At 37.5% G+C, this 21,720-nt stretch overlaps 1 protein-coding gene across 1 annotated transcript in view; it reads right to left on the bottom strand.

Annotated features, from left to right (window-relative positions):
• Positions 1-14,689, bottom strand: part of LOC134676734 (protein dissatisfaction) — a 61,973-nt gene extending 47,284 nt beyond the window's left edge. The window contains exons 1-4 of the mRNA XM_063535461.1: positions 14,651-14,689; positions 14,257-14,362; positions 4,842-4,922; positions 4,339-4,500 (exon numbers count right to left, since the gene is read on the bottom strand). Coding sequence (XP_063391531.1) covers positions 4,339-4,500; positions 4,842-4,922; positions 14,257-14,362; positions 14,651-14,689 — 388 coding nt within the window. The remainder of the gene's footprint in view (positions 1-4,338; positions 4,501-4,841; positions 4,923-14,256; positions 14,363-14,650) is intronic.
• Between the last annotated feature and the right edge of the window lie 7,031 nt (positions 14,690-21,720).

Genomic DNA, 21,720 nt, shown 5'->3' with positions numbered 1-21,720 from the left:
CATTTTCGAAATCTGCGCCCCCCCCAAAACCTATAAAACGACATCCATGACGACTTTTATGACACAGTGCATGGCCGCCATTTTGGAATCCAAAATGGTCATAATTTTCGAAATCTGCGCCCCCTAAAACCTATAAAACGACACCCATGACGACTTTTATGACATAGTGCATGGCCGCCATTTTGGAATCCAAAATGGTCATCATTTTCGAAATCTGCGCCCCCCAAAACCTATAAAACGACATCCATGACGACTTTTATGACATAGTGCATGGCCGCCATTTTGGAATCCAAAATGGTCATCATTTTCGAAATCTGCGCCCCCTAAAACCTATAAAACGACACCCATGACGACTTTTATGACATAGTGCATGGACGCCATTTTGGAATCCAAAATGGTCATCATTTTCGAAATCTGCGCCACCTAAAACCTATAAAACGACACCCATGACGACTTTTATGACATAGTGCATGGACGCCATTTTGGAATCCAAAATGGTCATCATTTTCGAAATCTGCGCCACCTAAAACCTATAAAACGACACCCATGACGACTTTTATGACATAGTGCATGGCCGCCATTTTGGAATCCAATATGGTCATCATTTTCGAAATCTGCGCCCCCAAAAACCTATAAAACGACACCCATGACGACTTTTATGACATAGTGCATGGCCGCCATTTTGGAATCCAAAATGGTCATCATTTTCGAAATCTGCGCCCCCTAAAATCTATAAAACGACACCCATGACGACTTTTATGACATAGTGCATGGCCGCCATTTTGGAATCCAAAATGGTCATCATTTTCGAAATCTGCGCCCCCTAAAACCTATAAAACGACACCCATGACGACTTTAATGACATAGTGCAGGGCCGCCATTTTGGAATCCAAAATGGTCATCATTTTCGAAATCTGCGCCCCCAAAAACCTATAAAACGACACCCAGGACGATTTTTATTTTATGACATAGTGCATGGCCGCCAGTTTGGAATCCAAAATGGTCATCATTTTCGAAATCTGCGCCCCCTAAAACCTATAAAACGACACCCATGACAACTTTTATGACATAGTGCATGGCCGCCATCTTGGATTCCAAAATTGTCATCATTTTTGAAAAAAAAACTTAAATTAAAAAAAAACAATATTATTAATGTGTAACAAACCGAGCACTTTCATTTGATACCAAACTCGACCATACTTTCTTGCAATTAAATGACCAGAATAGCAAGATCCCTCACAAACGGCTTTTTAGCATTTTAAGGTCTTCTAGCTCAATAACCTCTTGTTCGAGCCTGCTCAAAAATTAATGACTATAATATAATGCCCTCAACTACACGTTTACCCAATTTCATTTAAATTAGAACAAATTTACTTAAGTTCTTGAGTATCAAACTATCTTCTGATAGTTCAGCTTAAAAACATCGAAATGCCGGGACGTGCCGCTAGCCAGCCGCGTGATCCAAGTCGAATGTAAGAACTTCGCTTCGCTTCGCTCGCTCGTTCGAATATGAGATTCTAGGTGTCTAACCAAATGCTGGAAATAGCATTCTATGTATAGGGAAGTATCACTGCATCTTATATAACAAAGTCCCCCGCCGCGTTTGTCTGTTTGTATGTTCGCGATAAACTCAAAAACAACTGTATGGATTTCCATGCGGTTTTCACCTATCGATAGAGCGGTTCTTGAGGAAGGAAGGTTTGTGTATAATCTGTTAACCCGTGCGGTTCGCTAGTAGGGTACATCGCCAATTATTAGCCAGTTTTCAATTACTGGCCACCTATACTAAAATGAATTCTGTGTATAGGTGAATAGAACTCATTTTTGTAAGAGGCGGCCAGTTATTGAACGAGTGGGTTGTGGATAAATTTCAGTTACTGGCCATTTTCCTTATACTGAAAATGAGTTTTATTTATCTGTAAATAGAATTCATTTTTGGAATAGGTGGCCAGTAATTGAAAACTGGCTAATAATTGGATTTTCGTACCTTATATACTAAAATGAACTTTGTTCACCTATAAATAGAAATCAAATTAAGTGGCCAGTAATTGGGGGGTGGCTAGTAATTGGCGATGTACCCTATAATATAAAATAAATATTGAATTAAACGAAATGTGGGAAAAATCACCGCCTGAAACGAGACTCGAATTCGCGAAGATTGGTAGCTGAATTGCGCCGCTGGCACGTCAATCGTGAATCGTATGCGTAGTGCATGCGCGCTGCACAATATCTACGTAATTTGACACGCAGGCCGTTCGTGAACCTTTCGCAAACATGCATTCGCGGCGCGTGGTCCAGATATGATTCTAGATTTTCAGCAGTTCCTTAAAATCATTGGATTGACAAACGCGCTTCACATAAAATCGATTAGGTGTCTTTACTAGAAATTTCTATACATACCCAATATAAAATAGAACTTTATTGTCAGATTTGTCAACCCTAGCGAGACAAAGTGAGCCCGTCGAGATTTAGAAACCCGACTTGCGGTCGACATGGCTCTCTATGAATATTTATAAGTTATTACTATATAAGTGTATTAAGATTTCTGCACCCCGCATGACGCGGTGACGAGTTTTGCTCTCTTATTACCTACTTACACACAAGAATTTACACTGTGTTACAAACTTAAAACAGACAAGTTTAATCTAAATGTGTCTTTAATTTACGAGCCTTTACTTTTTCAGTTAAGGCTCGCCTTTACGATGCTATCAAATATTTTAAGGGGGTTTTGCACTTACCTATACTTTATATACATCCGAAGTAGGCAAGATAATTACAGTGCGTTTCTCTTGGCGTACTGAATCGAAAACGAAATGTACCTAAGTACATATTAACGCATTCACTGTCAGCACGAGCTACGCGTTACGTTCGTAGCCGATAATATGTGCATGATATCGTGGGGTTTCAACTTAGGCGAAAAGCGCCTACAAACAGAAGCGGGTTGCTGGCAGTCAATGTCTAAATTAAAATTAAAATACATACCTCACATTTTAGATGAAAACTGAGAGTAAAAACAAATACCATAAGGCAACAAATAGCATAGGGTTAGGTTACTTACCCTGGCACTTTACCCAACTTTAAATCGATAATCATTATAATTCAACTACTAGCCGTAAAAATGAAACGAGATTACCGATCATTTAACGTTATGAAAACCTAGTTACTGTACTCGTAACTGTAATAACATAATTAAATAAATAGGTGTCTACTATCCTCTGCCATTCCTCGGGACGAATGACAATTTGGGCAGGTGAATAAAACTGACAATGGCCCACCGCACAATGCCGTAAGTAATATCAATTCGTCGTACGTAATGACAGCTCAGACAAGCGGAAATCGAACTGGGGACCGAGTCCCACTCGATATTTCAGCGGTGTACAAAACAACCTGCTGCGAGTCCGATAGATACACTTTGTAACAATACCGTGGCGCCATTACTTTCGGACTATTGTTGTATCAGTATTTTGCTCGAACGAAACTGGTGAAGTGCAAGTCGTGATCGCACACGTGGGATCACGTTCCTGGCACTTTAACGGCATTTTTGTGAGAAAACAACACCGAAATTTGGTTTCTGAAGGAGTTTATTTGGGGGAGATAATGAAATTTTGTAATCTCTGTTATCGTTCTCTGTTTTGGCGTGAACACTGAACAATAGAGGTACGTTGTGACGTTAAAATAAATGTATTTCTTCTTCTAAAATACATAATCTGTGAGATTTCCTTTGATTTCAATCTGCTTGCCTAGTACGTTTCATAAGATTCGGCCGAAAAACACACATAGGTACAGTCAACAACAGAGCTACGAATACAGGCAAAGTGCCAAAAATATGTATACACGACCTTAATGTACAGGCAATAAAGTACTGTATACATATTTTTGACACTTTGCCTGTATTCATAGCTCTGTTGTGTTATTGACTGTACATAGTTGGCGTGCAATGGACACTTATTCAGTTACATAAAGTGATTGTAACTAAACTAAACTAGTCAAAATTACACAGTGCACTGGTTCCTATGGGTCTTGTCCACAGGGCATCCACCTTTCATCTCCCCGTCCGCCTTGCACGTGTACAGTCAGCTGTAGAAAAAAGGTACCCCCCTAATATACATTTTTATGCTAGGGAGGAACCTTTACTCTGCAGCGGACTGTACACTCTGTTCCTGTGAATCAATCGCCATCGCCACTTACCGTCCTTATTCATGTTGGCCTGGAAGCACTTGGCGAGCCGACAGGCGCGGCACTGGTTCCTGTGGGTCTTGTCCACAGGGCACCGGCCTTTCATCTCCCCACCCGCCTTGCACGTGTACACCCGGTTCCTGTGGATCGATCGCCACTTACCGTCCTTGTTCATGTTGGCCTGGAAGCACTTGGCGAGCCGACAGGCGCGGCACTGGTTCCTGTGAGTCTTGTCCACAGGGCACCGTCCTTTCATCTCCCCGCCCGCCTTGCACGTGTACACCCGGTTCCTGTGGATCGATCGCTTGAAGAAGCCGGAACAACCTGAACAAGATACATTTGTTCTAAAACTTTTACCACCAAAGACAAGGCGCAATCTTACACAAAACGGCCTCGATCTCGATTCTGATTTTATTTTCTTTTATTTTATCCAAATATTATCAATCCTTAACCTATGATTTTCGTAAATTCAACTAAGCTACCTACATATTCGTATAATTATATATATATATTGGTGCGTACCTATTTCAAACGAATGAAATGTTCAAAAGGACACGATTTTAACGTTAAAAAGGGCAGAAGCATATGCAGATAATTTTGAACACTTCGTATGCTTAGCAACTTGCTAATCACTGCACTCATACATACGAGTATTGTAAACTTACCATCACAGCTGTATATTCCATAGTGCTTGCCAGAGCTTCTGTCACCGCAAACGTTACAAGGGATGTCCAGTAGACGATCACCTGTATGCAAAATAAACACAGGTTTTTACATTTCTTAATTGGTGAAATTACCGATATGAAATATGATTTCCGATGTTTATGCATAGGTAACAAAAAAAAGTAAAATATTTCTTCTCCAAACAAGTAAAGGGTATATCCAAAAACGGTTTCGATTAATTAATTATTTTAACCGACTTCAGAAAGGAGGAGGACATGCGATTCGATCGTATTTATCTTTGTAAGTCACCTTAGAACCTCCTTTCACCTTTGTATGTCATTTCTGATATTTATGCAGAACTAAAAAAGTATATTTCTTCCCCTAACAAGTAAAGGGTCGATCCAAAAACGGTTTCGATTACCTAATTAATTATTTTAACCGACTTCAAAAAGGAGGAGGACATCAGATCGATTGTATTTATCTTTGTATGTCACTTTAGAACTCCGTATTTCTTAACCGATTTGGTTCCAAGTTAGTCCTATTTTGTCAAACGCCAGTTTTGATGATGGGGCCCGTGAGGAATTGAGGGATCTCCTCAAATTTTATAAGCACAGCAGACTTCAAACATCACTTGCTACCTGCATAAAAATATTTTAATTAAATTAAATTAAATTAAATTAAATTAAAATTTTACCTTTTTGAAGTCGGTTTTCTTTTTTGTAAAATTTATTTAATTTAATATGGCGACAGGTCACGGGAACCATTTGCGACGCCCGAATGCCTCTTCGGTTGAAGGGTAAAATTTATAAATCAGTCATAAGACCTGTCGTCATGTATGGATCAGAGTGTTGGGCCCTAAAGGTGACGGACGAAAAGAGATTGCATGTAGCGGAGATGAGAATGTTGAGATGGATGTGTGGCGTGACGAGAATGGATAGGATAAGGAATGAGTATATAAGAGGAAGCCTGAAAGTTGCACCCATAACAGAAAAAGTAAGGGCAAATCGCCTAGCGTGGTACGGGCATGTGATGCGGAGGGATGAAAGTCATGTGACGAGAAAGGTATTACGAATGAATGTGGAGGGAAGTACGAGGAAAGGAAAACCGAGGAAAAGGTGGATGGACTGTGTGAGAGATGATATGAAACGAATGCAAGTGAATGATGAAATGACGGGCGACAGAGAGGTGTGGAAGAGAAAGACATGCTGCGCATCAATCAGATGATAGAGTTGAAAAGTGGTAGACCACTTTCTTGGCTGATTGTACCTGTACTTATGAGATTGCAAATTGTACTCGTTTTCAACTGTATTTTATTACGTCACAGGATTATTGTGGCAGCCTGGATATATAATAGGACTGGGTGTCCTCCATGTATTTGTATTTTATGGTACCCAATCTACCTCACATAATATCTACAAACCGCATTATAAAAGCGTTTATTTATTTATTAATTGACACTTCTAAGCGCCACTGAGCGCCCCTTCCCTAAATAGATTAGTCAGATTACATCAATCTCGCTAATAACGTCGGTGTTTTTGTTCCGTTTACTGGAACCTTCCCCTTCGCCCCTTTTCTTCGCGCGAAAGCCTACCGTCACACCGTTAAACTTACGACACGACCTATCTTTCTTACCGCCTTCACAAAACAGATAGGTACAGAAGTCAATTACATGTATGTACTTCACTTTTCATACCTACGCTCGGCGGTCGCTCTAGGGTCGATAACTATAGCTTATATGCACAAAAAACTGTCGTGGTACTAGCACTCGTATCAGCTCGTATCTAGTTGTTTGATTTATTGTTGAGGGTGGAACGGGAAGAATGGAAATATAATTTAATAATAACTAAAATATTTTAATTTTAATGTCTTTGTTAAACTGGTAGTTTGAAAACGATAATTCACCGTTTAATGTTGAATTTAAACAAACATTTAAGTACTGAACAGTTATAATAACTTTTTTTGTTTCTCCATTATTGCACGAAAAAGTTCACAGACGACACAAACGCGTGTTTCAAGCGGATGGCACTCGCGCTCGCAGTGGTCCCAACCGGTCCGAGATATCGTGTCCGTGAGCAGTGTCTATGTGTGCGTTGCTCGAGCGCGCTTTGTATGTAGATTGATTTCTGTACCTATCTGTTTTGTGCCGCCTTTCTACCCTCAAAATTAGGTATACATATTATGGGTCGTGGTAGGACATTGGAAAATTTTGCCTGATTTTATTTCCGATGACGTGTCATCCTATTACTCTTATTAGTAAGCGTCACACTAAATTCTACGCCAATATCCACAAAGAAAATCCAAGACGAGTGCCATATTTTATTCATGGCACTCTTCCCTACTTACATTTTACAAAATATCGTTACGAGGTCACACAACAAAACGGTTAGTGTTTAATTTTTCTGTGCGGGAGATGGTACATAGGTATATGTTTGTGTTGTCTCGTTTTGTTTTCAGAAGGAAACAAAAACTTGGTTATTGGTGCCAATTGGTTTAACCAGACTTCCATTCAAATAAAAGAAGAGAAGGAAGAAGAAACACACCAAAATAATAAATTTATTTAACGGTGTAATCGGTCGCGGGTCCTAATACCGTGAATCCTTTTCAAGAAAATATCTTTTCTTTTTCCTGAAATAGGCTTAGGCGACTTTGCTGTCGTCTTTCAGGCCTCCACGGAAAGCCGCGAAGTGTTGTAATTATCCCCTTTTTGGCGCAGCAAGAGTTTTTTTAATTTAATTATCGATTATTGAAATATGCAGGCGCAATAAAAAATGTGTGCTGTTCTACAAAAACTTACCTACCTACTTACTTATTTATTTACACGACGTTATTTTTTAGGTGATACAAGATATTATATGTAGGTACGCAATTGTACTCATTACTATTAGATATCAACTTTTACTTACTAGGTACCTACTTATTGTTTATGTACACAAAATATATTCCTGGTTTTTTATTTACGGCAATAGGTTACTTTTTTTATTTAATACTTTGGCAATTTAATCTAATACCTACACGAAATATATTGCATTAAAACTGAACTGTGATGAATAGTGATCAAATTTAAGTGTTTCAGAGTAGCTACTAGTCAAAGGCATTTGGAAAACGCTACTTATACTCGTACCTATATGTACAAATGTACATGTAACATCGAGTAGTGTACCCGAGTGCATCGAAACGTGATCCCCACGGGAGCACGCGTGACAAATTACAGAGGCCGTGCGAAACGGAACACTCACTAACATTCACTAATTCCACACACCAAACATGCACCGAAGGTCCGCTATTATTAACTTGCATTCGAAACATCGTACTGGAATCAGTTATGTAACGCTGCCATACATGACCCAAAAATTTTTTATTAAGCTATGAGCTTCATCACATCTGATATTTGAGTAATTCTAAGCATTTCTAGCCTGGGGTGGGGGGGAGGGTGGGGTACAAAGACGGCCGCCACCCGTCATCTTTAAAAAAAATCTATTCTGATCCTGGTGGGTACTTGGGCAAGTTTGGTATCATTTTCGTATAAACCAAAGACGTAGAATTCATTGCTGATATTTGTTTTTTTCAGTTTCATAGTAATTTTACAAGAAAAACGTAAAAAGGTGAAAAATTTGGTTGGAGATTTTTGCTACGCGGAGCCGAAACTACAAAAGATAGAAAGTTGAAATTTGCACACTAGATTACATTTATAAAGTGTACAAGAGATAAGAAGCGATTTTGGGAAATTCAACCCCTAAGGGGGTTAAAAAGGGGATGAAAGTTTGTATGGGGTTCAAGTTTTATTTTAAGCTAGGAATTTGAAACTTCGTAAAACGATATATTATAAACATACAAGAAAACTAATTTCAGCGTTTTTGAAAATTCATCCCCTAAGGTGGTGAAAAAGGGGTTGAAAGTTTGTATGGATATCAAAAAATTTTTCGAACGCGGGACTTGAATCTTTGTATTTGGGGATATTATTAAAAGACAGGAAAAGTAATTTCAGCGTTTTGTAAAATTCATCCCCTAACAGGGTTAAAAAGAGGTTGAAAGTTTGAATCCATTACAAATCCGAGTAGACACACATTTCTTATTGCCTCCCAGGCTTGAAATGTTTAGAATTACTCAAGGAACATATATGATTAAGCTCATAGCTTAATAAAAAATTTTTGGGTCAACTTTATAACTGCCTCCGCTATCGTTATTGATCAGATTTCCTGACGCGTTCAATATTTTTTTAATTAATATAAAAAAATTACTAACGATTAAATTGGAATTTCCATTTCAAGTTAGGTATCATCTTAACAGATAAGTGCTGAAATTAGTTCTTAATCGGTAAGCATACCTTTGTATTAATTACCGGGGTAAATAAAACACGTACGGTGTATTAAAATGTATGTAGAGTTAAGACCAAGAAAAGTCTATGAAGTTATGACGTCTAAAATAACACTTGCACTGCGTGGGCTATCAAAATCGCTGTCGATGCCGACTTTTCTTAGTAGACCAAGGTGTAGAGTTAAAACTGTATAGCAACATTTAATGATAGTCCTATACGAAAAAAAATCCGTCCTCCGCTAGTGTTTTTTTTTTAACTTGTTTTAGCTGTAGTAGTAGAATGAAACAGACCTACTGTAGCAGTGCTTAGTGCGGCAGACCTCTGATGAGCAATATCGGTAATCGACGCCCTCATATTACTCGCGTATTAGCCGTGTTTTAGTTTAGACTAACCGACGCTTTAGATATTTTGTAATCCGGGATTGTAGTAATTGTTTAGATGAAATTTAATCAGCATTGGAATTAGGTTTAGTTTATTAGTTTTATTATTTATTATTAATACAAATGTGATTACAACTGTGCACTCATGAACGGTCTTAATTCTATGAGTGATGTTCAGCACTGCAAGCATGTTCAGCTTATTGCAAAATTTATTAGTTACCTAATTCTCAATGATTTCAAATTAATAGTTGCAAATATTAAAATTAATCCATTAATATGACAGTGTTAACGCTATATGCATGTGCATGTTAGTATAAGTTGGGGATCCCTTCGATGATAGACTTAAGTCGCATTCCGTCATGCATGTCTCTATACCTACTAGAAGTAACAAGAGTTAGACCAAGGTAAGTCTGCAACGATATTGATAGCACACGCAGTCGAAGTGTTATTTACTTATACGTCATAATTTCATGCACTACGTGTGCTATCAAAATCGTTGCAGACTTATCATGTTCTAAATAACTCGAGTAAATCAATACGAATAATATTCTGAGTACATTACAGTTAAAGAAATGAAATTGTACTTATGTAAAAAATGTAAAGAATATTTTTAAAGAAAAATGGTTTGCAAGTGAAAATGGGGCGTAGCTAAGATGGTAATCGTTGCTAGAAAACGCCAATCGAAACTTATATAAGTAATCTTTTTTTTTATATACCACATCGGTGGTAAACAAGCATACGGCCTGCTGGTGGTAAGCAGTTACCGTAGCCTATGGACGCCTAAGGGGGCTGTGCATAAAATCCGCGTAGCACAGAGAGCCATGGAGCGCGCCATGCTCGGTATCAAGCTTCAAGATCGAGTAAGGAATGTCGAGATCCCTCGCCGCACCAAGGTGCATGACGTGGGTTTCGTCATTACCAAACTAAAATGGAATTGGGCAGGACATGTTGCTAGGCAGAGTGATGGCAGGTGGACTAAAATGTTAACAGAATGGTGGCCGCTTTCAAATGAAAGAAGCGCCTGGCGTCCGTTGGCTCGTTGGGTGGACGACATCCGGAAAATTGCGGGTCACTGCTGGATGAGATTAGCTCAGGACCGGGACAAGTGGCGTACTAGAAGAGAGGCCTATGCTCAGCAGTGGGCGATAATGGGCTGATATGATGATGATGATGATGATGGACGCCTGCAACTCCAGAGCTGTTACATGCGCGTTGCCAAAAATCTATCTAAATAGTCACGTGATGTGAATTTTCGTAGCACCTGTCGTCTCGAAACATTTTTTTCTTTTAGCGTTTATCGATGTACGATTGTTATTAAATAAACCATGGTTTTCCATTCTGTCCCTTCCAGAAGCTACACACTAGGGAACGGAGATCATTGATTTGCCGGCGCCGGCTTAACACGCCTGGCGTTACATGGTGCCTAACTATTCTGAACTATACAGGGGTGTCGAAATTATTCACGGGATTCACGGCCAATTCGTACCGACATTCTTGGTATTCTAGGTTCGCCGAGCAAAGTAAACGACTGCTGACTGAAGTAAACAACCCAAAATGAGCACGTAACACAAGAGCACGCCTCAACCAAGTAGGTACCTACCTATGTATTTTCTTGGTACCTATAGGAAAGAGTCAAAGTGGAAGCAGTCGTTTACCCTTAAGTTGGAAAGATCTCAAAAAACCGACGTAGAATATTTCCTTAATAGTGTAACTACCTAAAAAAGCAGCAATTGCTATATAGAATAACTCCTACGTTACTAAACTAAGTAAATCGTAAGATTAAGAAAGTCAGAACCGTCAATGAATCACAGGAGAAAATACCAATGCCTACACAGACGGAACATTGATTTAATTTATACTTGCGACCCGCCCCCGGCTTTGCCCGAGTTAAACAAAACCTAAACAAATTCAAAGATAGGTGAAAACCGCATGAAAATCCGTTTAGAAATTTTTGGGTTTATCGCGAACATAATACAATCACACAAACACAAGTGTTTACATACATAAATACAATCACTTTTTCGTCTGATAGCATATAAAATATACGGGAAATTGGAATTTAACAAATATTTACTTTATTTACATTCCTTCTATCAGTTTTTTGCATCTAGAATGTAAAAAGAACTTTTGATCAAACTGTTTATATTTTCTTTTTTTAAATTAAAATAAGATCTTATCCGGTTTGATTCCAAAAATTAAAAAAAAATGTATACCTTGGAGTGTTTCTATGACTTAATTTATGCTCAACGCTTGAAATTAAATAAATGGACTGCCAAATTTTAATGAATCAATACAATTTAACTTACTAATTCATCAAATATTTAAAGTGATTAGCATACGCAAGCATCACCAATGATTATCATTTTAACTAGGTACGAAGTACATACCTAATTAAGCAATATCATATAACTACGGTTTTTTATGTTTTAATTAAACTTTTATACGTTAACACTTAACACCCTGTAGGTGCCTACACGAATGAGGCTTTGATAAGGGTACACTAAGAAGTTTAGGGTCCGTCCCTAAGTTACGTTGTAAGGATCCCAACCCGTGATCTTGCCTCCTATTTGTTTATTAACTGAGAACAATGAACTCCTAACTATTTACGCTAAGTAGATAGCTATATATGACATCGCTATTCTGATTTAAAGACGTGTGTGCGTAGTGTGTTCAGGTAGTTGCATTGTATAATTAGTTATTTTTTTTACGATGTCTTATTTTGTGGAAGAAAGAGCTGTAACGTAGGTAACATTCGGACCCCTTAAAAATTAATAAAATATTGTAAATATTTTAACAGCTGCATCTATTACTTAGACAAAGAGCCTAGTTCTAGTTAGTTTGATATACTATCTGTATTACATGATCCGGGAGGCTGCAAAATTGCAGGTCATACAAAGCGTTTGTAAAATTAATTGAAACAAAAAACTGTAGCCTACATCACCTGAGCCAAGCGAATTCGAAGGAAAAGCATTCATAAAAATTGGTCCAGTATTATTTTTACCTTACACCCAACCCAACTACAAATATACAGGGTGATTCAGAAGACGTGAGCAGGACTAACACTGCGCATTTCGTAAATTATAAGCAACTGTTTCTTATCAGTATTAGTGAGGTTAACGTTAATATTCTAGTCGTGGTGAAAAAATAAGTTATTAATTTATTTACGACATGCATGGTCACCCTAAGTACAATTAGAATACTAAACTACCGATATTCTGTGTCAAATTGAATGTCATCACGGTCTGGTTACTTTTGAAAACTCGTATCTCACTCAAGTTTGACAGTTTATTTTCTTCGTAATCATAATGATGTCATTACGGTTAAAGAGGTTTTATGTTTATTAATTAGGTCTTGTACGGTGACCATGATTGTACAGAATTAAATTTGCCCTCGCCAAAAAGTTAAAAAATAGGAAAAAGTGTGGTTGTTTCACCTAAATACGACGATGATCGATCAATTATCCGTTACTGAGTGTGCAGGATTAGTCCTGCTCACGTCTCATGAATCACCCTGTATACAAATAGACTATCTAACCCTAATAACCCAAAATCAAAAACGTCTCTTTTGACATTAACAGATCAGTAGCGTATCGCTGTGACATCTTGTAAGTTAACCCTGTTGGCATTGCCGGAGTCTGGTAAAAGTAAGTTCAGCTCAGTGAGCACTCACCCTTCACTCTACTTAGCACTCTTTAAATTGCATGTTCAATTCTCAGGTGCTCGGATCAGGTAATAATTATGTAGAGCGGTTTTGTTCTTGACCTCTATAAAGTAGATAACTTTTTTGACTATAGAACTTAGGGAGGGGCAGAAAAAGACATTGGACATAGTTCAACTTGAATAAGAAGAATATTTGTTTTAACAGACTTTACAGACTTAAAACTAAGACGGAGAAATGTCTGTGAATAATAAGAACCCTAAAATGAACATTACATATCCCCCTATAGTGGCACTTTTCTTAATAGGTAGGTAGTAAACATTGAAAATTAATTGTATAAAATAGTCTGAAGCGCTACGATAATTCTACGACGCCCGGCGTAGCTATGAACAAAAGTCGTAGCACCGTGTGACGATGACGTAGCAAAACACAGACACAAAAAACCGGCACTGATGGAACTTTCAAAATCCTAATTTTATCATCAACATATAAATTTTAAAAGTTCGAAAGTCGCTTCTGCTTTAGTGTTATTTAACCTAGATCAAGCTCTCTTCACAAATGATTACCTACGTAAAACGCTGTAGGGAACTTAGTTGTACACGTTACTTCATTTTAATAAAAATCAAATTATGGAAGGGTTAGTAATACCTACAATTATTTAATGGAGCATTCCACGGGCTGTCCCGTATAAACGCATTTTATTTCCTGTGTTGCGACTTTTTTCTCGGCATTTAAAGCAGGCGATTATTTTTCTGTGCATATTTTTGACCATTTGTCATAGAAAAGGAATCTCTTATACCTTTAAATCTTCAGAAACTTCGCGTTTGTACGGGACAATGGTAGACAATTTCGTAGAATGCTCCTAATGTGTTATTTCATTATTATCAAAATAAAAATTCGTAACGATGGACGGAAAGGGATATAGCCCTTTGCTTTTAACTATGTTACAAAGTGGTTACAAACGACAACTGCGGTTGTATTATGATGTAAAGAAAACTGTCATAAATTCATATTAAGCTGGTTTTAATGATAGTGCAGCGATATCGATAAGTGCATGGTGGGTACCTGTTCCCATCCTACGGACGGCCGCGGCCGGCGCCCGGTGCTTGTCCCACAAGCTCGACAGCTCGACAACTGGCCCCGAACCCTTACTGAACTGACACAACACCCACTAACCAACACATTATTATAATTATGAAATATTCAACTAATATATTTTATTTAATTGGACATATGTCATAATCATACTCATTTGTAAAAATTACTAATTTTGATTCCAATTACGAAATTATGAAAATTTATTAGTTAATTTTTTTTTGACTTTCTAGGTGACTTCACCACCCAGTCGCGGCTTTCGACAGACTGGTCTGATAATTGTGATCTTTGAAGCTGCGGAGATCGCGAGTCACATCATCCCCTGATTACATCGAGTCCCACCCCCTGAGCGAGCGCGGTATACGGCGCCCTGCGGGCGGGAGGGAGATAGATGAGATCCCATCTTGTGTCCCAGTCCACAGGCTACATTGTCACGTCGGTCGCGATTCTGACCGAGTAACGTAAGGGACTATATGACTATCGCGGGTGTGGGGGGATTATATTGGCAATATAAATCGGATAATTGTTTTTAAGTCGTCAAATTAATTTATTTGACTTAATACTGATATAAGACGGTATAGACAGTCTGTAAGAATATCTACCTCGAAAACTTGATCCCTAAAATAGGTTGGAACTTGGGTATTTAAACATTACCAGAAGAAAATAGCATAGCGCATTGATAGATACAATATTCAAAAAGTGTTTTAAGAAACAATTATTAAACTATATTTTTTTGAGTTAAAAATTAATAGATACTTAATAAAAACTTAAAATCAGTAACTAATTACAACCTCTGTAATTAGAGACAGTAATTGTAATGTAACGGTGACTAGCGTATCGTAAACATTAGAATGTCAAGTGTGAAAGAGGGGGTAGCAAGTCTGGGCGGGCCGGCGGACCAATGGCGGCGCGGGGCGGCGCTAGCTAGGCGAAGTCATGTGACACGGCTTCTTGGTCATGTGTGACGGAGGTAGATTGGTTTATGATACGATTTTGGTTTCGTTCATATGATCTTATTTTGTAATGGACAGGTAACCGACCGTAGTAATTCTGTGAAGAATAATAAAAGATTGGTAACTTCATTAAATTGCAAATTGATCTCGTCCTTCTCGTAAAATGGATTGATTTGAAATCATCATTTAAATTCTACAAACAACAATAAAATTTACAAATTTTTCAATTTTATCGCCAATTATAAAGTGGGTAGTTTACACTTTTATCTTTTCAAATTGCAACATACCTATGTAGGTACCTACATTATTACAAATAAGTTAAACTTCCAAACACATCTAAAATCCATTGACACCGTGTTTTTAGGGTTCCGTACCTCAAAAGGAATAAAAACGGAACCCTTATAGGATCACTCGTGCGTCTGTCTGTTGGTCTGTCCGTCTGTCACAGCCTATTTTCTCCGAAACTAATAGACCAATTAAGTTTAAATTTGGTACACATTTGTAAGATTATGACCCAAAGACGGACATGTAACTTAAACAAATGAATTTTAAACATATGGGGCCACTTTTGGGGGGTAAATGAGAAAATTAATAAATAAAGTTTTTTAAACTATATCGTGTTACATATCAAATGAAATAGCTCATTATAAGAATCTCAAATATAATATTTTTATTATTTTAAAATAAACAGTTTAGAAGTAATTCAAGAAAATAGGCATAAAATTACCATTCCCTCCCCTTTATCTCCGAAACTACTGGGTCTAAAATTTTGAAAAAAATACATAAAGTAGGTCTTTACGCATGGATGACAGGAAAACCTATTAGAAATATGCGTGTCAAGCGTGAGTGGGGTTTTTTAAAGGCAATTCACTCGCGTTTCACATATAAAAAATACATTGTTAAAAACTGAGTAATGTACGGAACCCTTGGAACGCGAGTCCGACTCGCACTTGGCCGGTCATTTTATCCAATGAGTGAATTGCAAAAAAATATGTTAAGAAGCTGTGATTAGTCTTAAATTAATTGATTCATTTGTGTTACGAAAATTAACTATGTCAATTGTATTGTATTTATTGTACTTAATTCGTACACATTTAAGCCTATAGCAATACGCTAACATAGTTTTCATGCATCTAACTTAAATAGAAATAGCTTAACTGTGGAATCAATTAACTTTAGACTAATTACAGGTGCTTAACTATGTACAATGTTTTACCAATTCACTCTAATTTCCTTTGAATTAAAATCAATCAATTGAATACTTTCCTACTACATCCTGAAAATTAATGGGATAGTGTCAAGCACTCTAACATTCAATCACTTAAAGTGCGCACATACATAATATGATACACTCAAAAACCTATCCTAATTGTAATGAATAGTACAATGACTTACGTAGAAAGACAACGGGTCATAAAGGTCATACGAATTTAAATATGGGAGCAATTACCGTTATCCTTGTTATAATAACAAGTATTTGCATACATAACCAAAAACAATATACAATAAGTTAGTACATACGTAAAAAAATTACCTTATTTCCGAATCGATGATGAATGGGACTGGAACCGTGAAGTTCTAAATCGGTGACTTCTTACCTAACTGCTTCTGCAAAATAAGAAAATCTGCTGTTGTATGTTTACTTAGTAGGTCTTAGTAGACATTCATTGGTGATCTGATTACATATGGTTCTTTTACAAATAATATTTGATTGACCCACTCCTGGACTTTATTTATATTGCAAATAAATGCCTACTTAGATTTAGTGCTCTACACACTATGATTTTTTCTTAGTTCAATATTATCAAGATTAATAAAAAGACAAGTTTTCACATTTCATTTGACACAAGGCTGGCTAGATATTATTGAATACAGATTTAATGTTAAATGGGCCATAAATTAAATAAATACCTCACCTTTATCTAATTGTACAGTAATAATTAGTCTTATTTTGTTTGTCGCCCCCTCGCCGCCGGTCCGAGATTACCGCGCATGTTGTTTTGCGCCCTCGTGCCGTAATCCTCACGCGATGCACGGATCATTCCACTTCATACGAGTAGCCCTGCACTCCCTACGGTCGGCAAATCGTTGCATAATGCAACTATAGTCGTATGAGAATATTATTAGCCCACACTATTGAAATCTCTCCGAAGCGGATGGAAGCCTGTAAGTGCTACTTGTACCGTACAAGGAATTAAATTTCACTACCTTCATACCTTGTCACATTGACAATAGTATGAGCCATATGCCATATGAGGTACATAGCGACTTTCATATTGATTGCCACTGTAACAAGGTACGAAATGGTACTGAAATTAAATTCTTTCACTGTATACCTACTTAACAACCTAGAATACCTAGATAGAGTAGGAGTACCTAGATATGAGCGTAGTGTAATTTTAAAATAAAAAAAAGAAAACAGGAAAATTATATAAAATCTGTTTAGCAAAATAAGCTAAACTACGTCGTGGGACGCTCTCACAGAATTGTTTATTCACCACCAACCATAATCACATAAAAAAGTTCAACATCACTTGAGTTGTTTTGAAATATTTAAATCAAAATGTAAAATTTACAATCACAATTGTTCATTTTAAAATAAGAAAAACATATGCACTGGTTGTAAAATTAAGGGGAGGCTGAAGTGTAGCGCTGAGGGTGTTTGAACAGAAACGGACAAATAGAGAGCGCGTGACCTTTTCAAACATTCGGAAATCTTTTTTAAATCCTATTTACTGGACGCTAATTCGCATTGGATGGATGGAATGCTAAATAAATAAATGTTTTTTTTTCCTTTGCGTCAATTTAGCAATTTTGAAAGGTTTCGATAAAGGAATAAAAGTTTGTGAATTATCGATTTCAGTTTTTTACTACATTACTCTATAAATAAATCATTAACAAAACTTTAATATGATCTTAACTTTGATGTTATCTACCTACTTTGAAACTCTTGAAATAGGTACGTACCTTACTTACTTATATATATATTATATAGAGAGCTGAGATCTGTTGATAGGCTTGATTGGCTCGAAGCGGAATCGGAAGTCCTCAAATACACTCGTAATTCATAGCAGGGTGACTTTATCTTCCTCTCTTTAGTTTAAATCAGTTTCAGTTAAATAGAATAATAAATAATCTGTCTGGGGAAATAAATATCTAGGTACCCTGAAAACTGAAAAACCGGACATGTGCGAGTCGGACTCGCCCACCGAGGGTTCCGTACTTTTAGTATTTGTTGTTATAGCGGCAACAGAAATACATCTGTGAAAATTTCAACTGTCTCTAGTAGCTATCACGGTTTATGAGATCCAACCTGGTGACAGACAGGCGGACAGACAGTGGAGTCTTAGTAGGTAATAGGGTCCTGATTTTACCCTTCGGGTACGGAACCCTAAAAACCGTCTAAGGTCATTTTAACAAACCTGTCCACGAGATTCAAATTTAAGTGGCCTAGCATATTTCCGAGTGATTTAGCCACATATGCAGCTCACTTTATAGCACGAAATCAACATACGAGTATATTGGGAGGAATAGTTTGAAACGCCGGCACCGAGCGTGAAATGTAGCACGCTAATCGGCGCGTAGAGCTCATGAACGCTGCGGGCGCGGCGGCTGCGAACGCTAATTGAAATAAATTGTACGCTGCGATGTCGCCGGGACATAAATCAGAGCGCCGCCGGCGACCAGCTAAGTGCCTGCACGAGCGCCGAGGCCTTGGTTAGTGATAGACAGGACGCGGCTCAATTATTCCCAGAGGTAACTAGTCACGAACTTTTGAAAATTTTGACTGACTGAGACCCTTTAATACGAAATTGTATGGGTTTTTGAAACAAGTAATGACATAGGTACCTATAGCAGTTGGGATACAAACCTATTTTAAAGCGCGGTTATATACACTTTCAATATGTATACGTAACGTAAATCCATTCTTATAATTTATAATGCACGCGGAGACAATAGGTACTTAATAGGCTTGTTATCCGGCTCAAATAGTAATAGGTACCTACGGAAGATTTGTCGGATGGGTGGAATCGAGTCGGAATTCAGTGGTATTGACCACTCGTTTTCAATTATATTAGTAGAATTTAATTGCCTGGTAGTGGAGATATTATTGAACGAAATACGCGGTCGAAATTCAAAAATCGGGCCCCAGGTTTTCGAGTGATGAAATCGAGCGCTCGAAATAAAAAATCGGCCCCCTGTATCGACATTCGTATACTTACCTACTCAACATTTTAAACTAAAATAGTTTGTTTAATTAGATTTATTAGGTTTACCTTAAATATATGCTTCCCATTTACGCTTCTCGAAAAAGCTAGTCCTTTCAAAAAATTTCGTTATGTTCACATCTATCGCATTCGTAAGTCTTCGCCCTGGGATGACGAACTAAGAGACACCGGGAGACGAATTAATTCAGCCAAAGCGGTGCTCGGCTCGAGGTTCGCTAGGGGCTCGATTTTTCACCTAGTGCTCGTCTGTCACTACTGCAGGTGTGTATCATCACACCGCTAAAAGCAGACCAAGGCTGTGGTTTGGAGATTGGATAAGGCTCATGATATTTTTGGCATTGCTTTAAGTACCTGGTGTACGTTAGTAGGTACAGTCAGCCAAGAAAGTGGTCTACCACTTTTCGACTCTATCATCTGATTGATAGTCGAAAAGTGGTAGACCACTTTCTTGGCTGACCGTACAATACCTATGTGTTATAGGTATAAATACTTAGGTATCGATCACAACATACATTAGTTACTCTTTGCCAATTTCTTGTCATTCGATTGTCATTCACTGGTTAATATGCATATTCTAACAAGCGTAAATATTCACTGCCAGGTGCCAGCGCGAGCTACGCGCTACGTTCCCGCTTTGTAGCGAAAAGCGCCTACGAACAGAGAACGTGTTAATAATGTGTTGATAAGTTACGTTGTGTCATTATATAGTTCGTTTTATTTAGCATTAGAAAGAACTTGCAAGAAGGTAAGCGATCTTGACATGTCTTTTAATTGAAAAACGCTTTTTAAATCAAACTATTAATAATGAAAGCAGAAGAATATAAATGATCGTATTAGAGTCATAATTGTTACATATTTGCCGTAACTTATTTTTAAAATATCTTTTTCAATTAAAAGACACATCAAGATTAAAAAAAAAACGAACTATAGAATCCCTATAGCCAAAATCTTCGGTATGCATCAAATGCATCTATCACCCAAATTCATTGGTAGTTACACTTCGTTGGAAAATACAAAAAGGTTTATATTGCACCTTAATATGCTTGTTATAAAACGTGGGGCTTAACCTTGATACATGATCTTAAAGTTATTGAAAACTTCTTCATAGGTAACGCATTTCATGAACTTATTTGGATGTATGTAAGTAGGTATTGACCTAAACTTACTACTTAATAACTGGTAAGTAGGTATTAGTTACTAGCAAAATGCCTTATCCAAATTTCCTACATGGAACGCCTCGGGTTCTCTAATAGCTATGTCCCTAATGATTCTGAATAAAGGGTAAGCGAGTAGATTTTGATATCGAATGAGTTGTCGTTTTATTTCTGACAGTACATTTGTAATAGATTTTGTCGCAGAACTTACCCAGTTAATGAACCTTTTGGTTACATTACAAGTAGCGCAGATTTAGTATGTAGTTATATATGTATTTTAAATTCAAGATTTCAATCATAGCGTACGGATTATACACAATACCTTTCCATAAAGAAAATAGATGGATAACATAACAACTTGTTAAATTATGTTAGGTAAGTACCTACTGAACGACGTGTTGTTTGTGCGCTGTGTATTTCATCCAGCGTGAAAAGTACGACTACCTATGACCGAAAATGTAAGGTAGAAGTACTAGTGCTCGACGCTGCACTAGTATTCGACATGGGCACTTTATGTCAAAGTAATATAGGTTAAATTTGAACGGTGAAGATTTTTCTGTATTCAAATTTAATCCTTGTCACTTTGACATAGAGTGCCCATTTCGAATAGGTACTAGTGCAGCGTCGAGCACTAGTACTTCTACCTTACCTAATGAAGAATATTAACACGTAATTTCGTTCGCTAAAAGCTGCAATAGGAACCCCGAAGCAAACAGAGAACGACAGCTCGCGAAAAAGTCCCTTTAAAAAATGTTGGGGCACGTACGGAAGAAGGCACCCATTACGGTAAAGTGGCCACTGTTGATTCAAAGATTTGAGGGCAAACACGAAAGAACGCTTCACCGTTACGCGGACGGAATAATTTTAGGTATGTTTTTCCTTTTTTTTTAGGTGTGCGAAATGAGCTATACGACAAGTATCTACCTAACTACCTACGTTGTTTAATGATACTTGAAATATATTCGAGATATGCGTAATGCGTAGATATGAAGGTCTCGTGAACCCCCCAAAAATATATTTTCACCCTCAACAAACAATATATTGAAATAGGAAAAATACAAATTAAAAATAAAACCATTATTTTTTACATTTAACTTA

Source organism: Cydia fagiglandana, chromosome 1 (genome assembly GCF_963556715.1).
Source record: "Cydia fagiglandana chromosome 1, ilCydFagi1.1, whole genome shotgun sequence".
NCBI classification, from domain to species: domain Eukaryota; kingdom Metazoa; phylum Arthropoda; class Insecta; order Lepidoptera; family Tortricidae; genus Cydia; species Cydia fagiglandana.
This window is presented reverse-complemented; position numbering and strand designations above follow the sequence as displayed.